Here is a 2,503-nt window from a genome sequence, read left to right as displayed (position 1 = left end):
AATGTTTTGCTGGATTATTGTTTATATTATATTATAATTATTACATTGACTTCTTTTAAAGATTAAATTAATGACTTAGTACCTTTCCTCTCCTACGTATTTTTTCTTCCTCTTCTTTAAAAACATGCTGCAGTTTCTCTTCCAATTGATTGAAAAAAACGATCAAATCATCAAAAGAGAGACAAGAACTGACAGCGATGCTAGATGATTTCTCAGGTACAGGAGGGACATTGTAAGACTGGAAACACTACACAGATCCTCTCACTGTCCTCCACTGCTGTCTGTGCAGAGCGCTGTTAGGACACACAGAGAGAGAAGCATCAGAATCAGTCCATTCACTCAGCTCTTACTGCTGCCTCACACAGCCTGTTCCCCACAGTGGGCTTCAGTGGGACTGAGAGAGCTCCAGCACTGGCTCCTCACTGACTGACTGGAGGAGAGTCCTAACTGAGTCTGAAACAGCTCTTCAGCAGCCAGCAGTTGTTCTTCTGCTCAAAATTCACCTTGTAAGACTCTACAGCCTCTCTCAGTCTCTTTCTCCTGAATTTTCTGCTGGAATGTTCTCTGGGTCTCTTCCAAGAGTTTCTGTAAGACAAAGAAATTACAGTAAACCGCAGTAACATATGAAACTGAAAGTCACAAAATTATTACAGACAAGATGGTAAGAATACAGATCTGTTCCCCACTGTGTCTTAATGTCTGCTATGAACATGTGGAATGTCTCAATTCTGATTTTGAAATCTATTTCAAAGTTGCATCCCATTTTTAAATCTATTCATATGACTTCTGGCTTTTTAAGAATTATTGCTGTATGAGTGGGTTAGGGCAGTTTCTGTAACATACTAAACCACGATTGCAAAAAACACAATTTAAAAAGCTTTACAGTTATTTTATCAAGTGTTAATAAAAAGAAACAGTTGGAACACTTTGCAACTAATTGTGTTAATTGGCAGTAACATATCATTAACAAGATATTGATCAGTATATAAAGTATAAAAAGAGTATCTTAGAGAGGCAGAGTCTTTCAGAAGTAACGATGGGCAGTGGTTCACTAATCTGTGAAAAACTGTCAACAAATTGTAAAACAATTTCAGAATAATGTTCCTCAATGTAAATTGCACAGACTTTGAATATCTCGTCATCTACAGTAAATAATATCATCAAAAGATTCAGAGAATCTGGAGAAATCTCTGTGTGCAAGGGACAAGGTGAAAATCATTATTAGACGCTGTGATCTTTGGGCCCTCAGGCACCACTGCCCTCAAAACAGGCATGATTCTGTAATGGGAATCACTGCATGGGCTCAGAAACACCTTCAGAATTCACTGTCTGTGAACATAGGTCGCCGTGTCATCCACAAATACAGGTTAAAGCTGTATCATAAAAAGAAGAAGCCAGTACATGAGACAGTACATTTCTAACAGCCTATCATGTAGAGTGCAGATCATCTCCTTCAGTTGTCTAGTGGCATCAGTCATTTTGTGTCACTTTTTTTAGTGAAATTCTTCGTGATGCTCAAAATGATTCTGACAGAAATATTCCACACACCAGACAGGACTTGATGGCTTTGTTTTTCTCCCCAGTACAGACGTCACACTCCACATCTCCAGGTTCACCATAATAGTCATCAAGCTGAATGGTTTGGAGTTTTCTCTTCCTCAGATTCTCCAGCACTTCAGCCAGCATGGTGTTTTTACCTAAAACAGGTCTTGGAGTCAGGGCCGCATTAAGACCTTACTGGGCCCCGGGGCTATGACTTACTGCAGGGCCCCCTATTACAAATGTAATATATATATAGCTTTAAATAGGATTTTTATCCTATCAAAATTTTGATGCATTGAAATTTCATAATTCTTGTTACCAATTTCAATATAAAAAAAAATAAAAAAAATACTAGCCTAAGTAAAAACAAGCTTATACTTACGACAAGTAAACAGCCACAAATTACAAAAAAAATAGACCTACTTGAAACACTTAAAGCACTGAATAAGAAATTATATTGTATAAAATAAATGTACAAATAAACTGAATAGTCTTCACTGTATAAATTCAATATACATTCATTCTTATTTATTTTACAAAAGTGATTCGGTCAAGGACAGTGAGTGATTTTCTTTCTAATGTTTGATTTACATTATTGACATACATTTTAATAGCAGCTAAATTAAGCTGCTTTAGACGAATAGCTCACTCAAAAATTAAAGGTCTGTTGTTGTTCTAAATCTGTATGAGTTTCCTTCTGCTGTTGAATGTAAAAGTATATATTTGGAACAATACTGGTAACCCAACAGTTGGTGGGGCCCCATGACTTCCATAGTATGAAAAACAAAATTCACTACTGGAGTCAATGGGGACCAGAAACTTTCTAGTTACGAACATTCTTCAAAAGATCTTCTTTTATGTTGATGAGAACAAAGAAATTCATACAGATTTAGAACAACTTGATGCTGAGTAAATGATGACAGTATTTTCATTTTTGGGTGAACTATCCCTTTAAAATATC

At 36.3% G+C, this 2,503-nt stretch overlaps 1 protein-coding gene across 1 annotated transcript in view; it reads right to left on the bottom strand.

Annotated features, from left to right (window-relative positions):
- Positions 1 to 443: 443 nt before the first annotated feature.
- LOC107749188 (E3 ubiquitin/ISG15 ligase TRIM25-like) overlaps positions 444 to 2,503 on the bottom strand; it is a 2,776-nt gene continuing 716 nt past the window's right edge. Inside the window, 2 exon segments of the mRNA XM_016564289.1 lie at positions 444 to 585; positions 1,402 to 1,533. Of these exon segments, the coding sequence (XP_016419775.1) occupies positions 444 to 585; positions 1,402 to 1,533 (274 nt within the window).

Source organism: Sinocyclocheilus rhinocerous, unplaced genomic scaffold (assembly GCF_001515625.1).
Source record: "Sinocyclocheilus rhinocerous isolate Xijiao unplaced genomic scaffold, SAMN03320098_v1.1 scaffold919, whole genome shotgun sequence".
Classification (NCBI taxonomy): domain Eukaryota; kingdom Metazoa; phylum Chordata; class Actinopteri; order Cypriniformes; family Cyprinidae; genus Sinocyclocheilus; species Sinocyclocheilus rhinocerous.
Note: the sequence above shows the minus strand (reverse complement) of the source record. Positions and strands in the feature narration are given on the sequence as shown.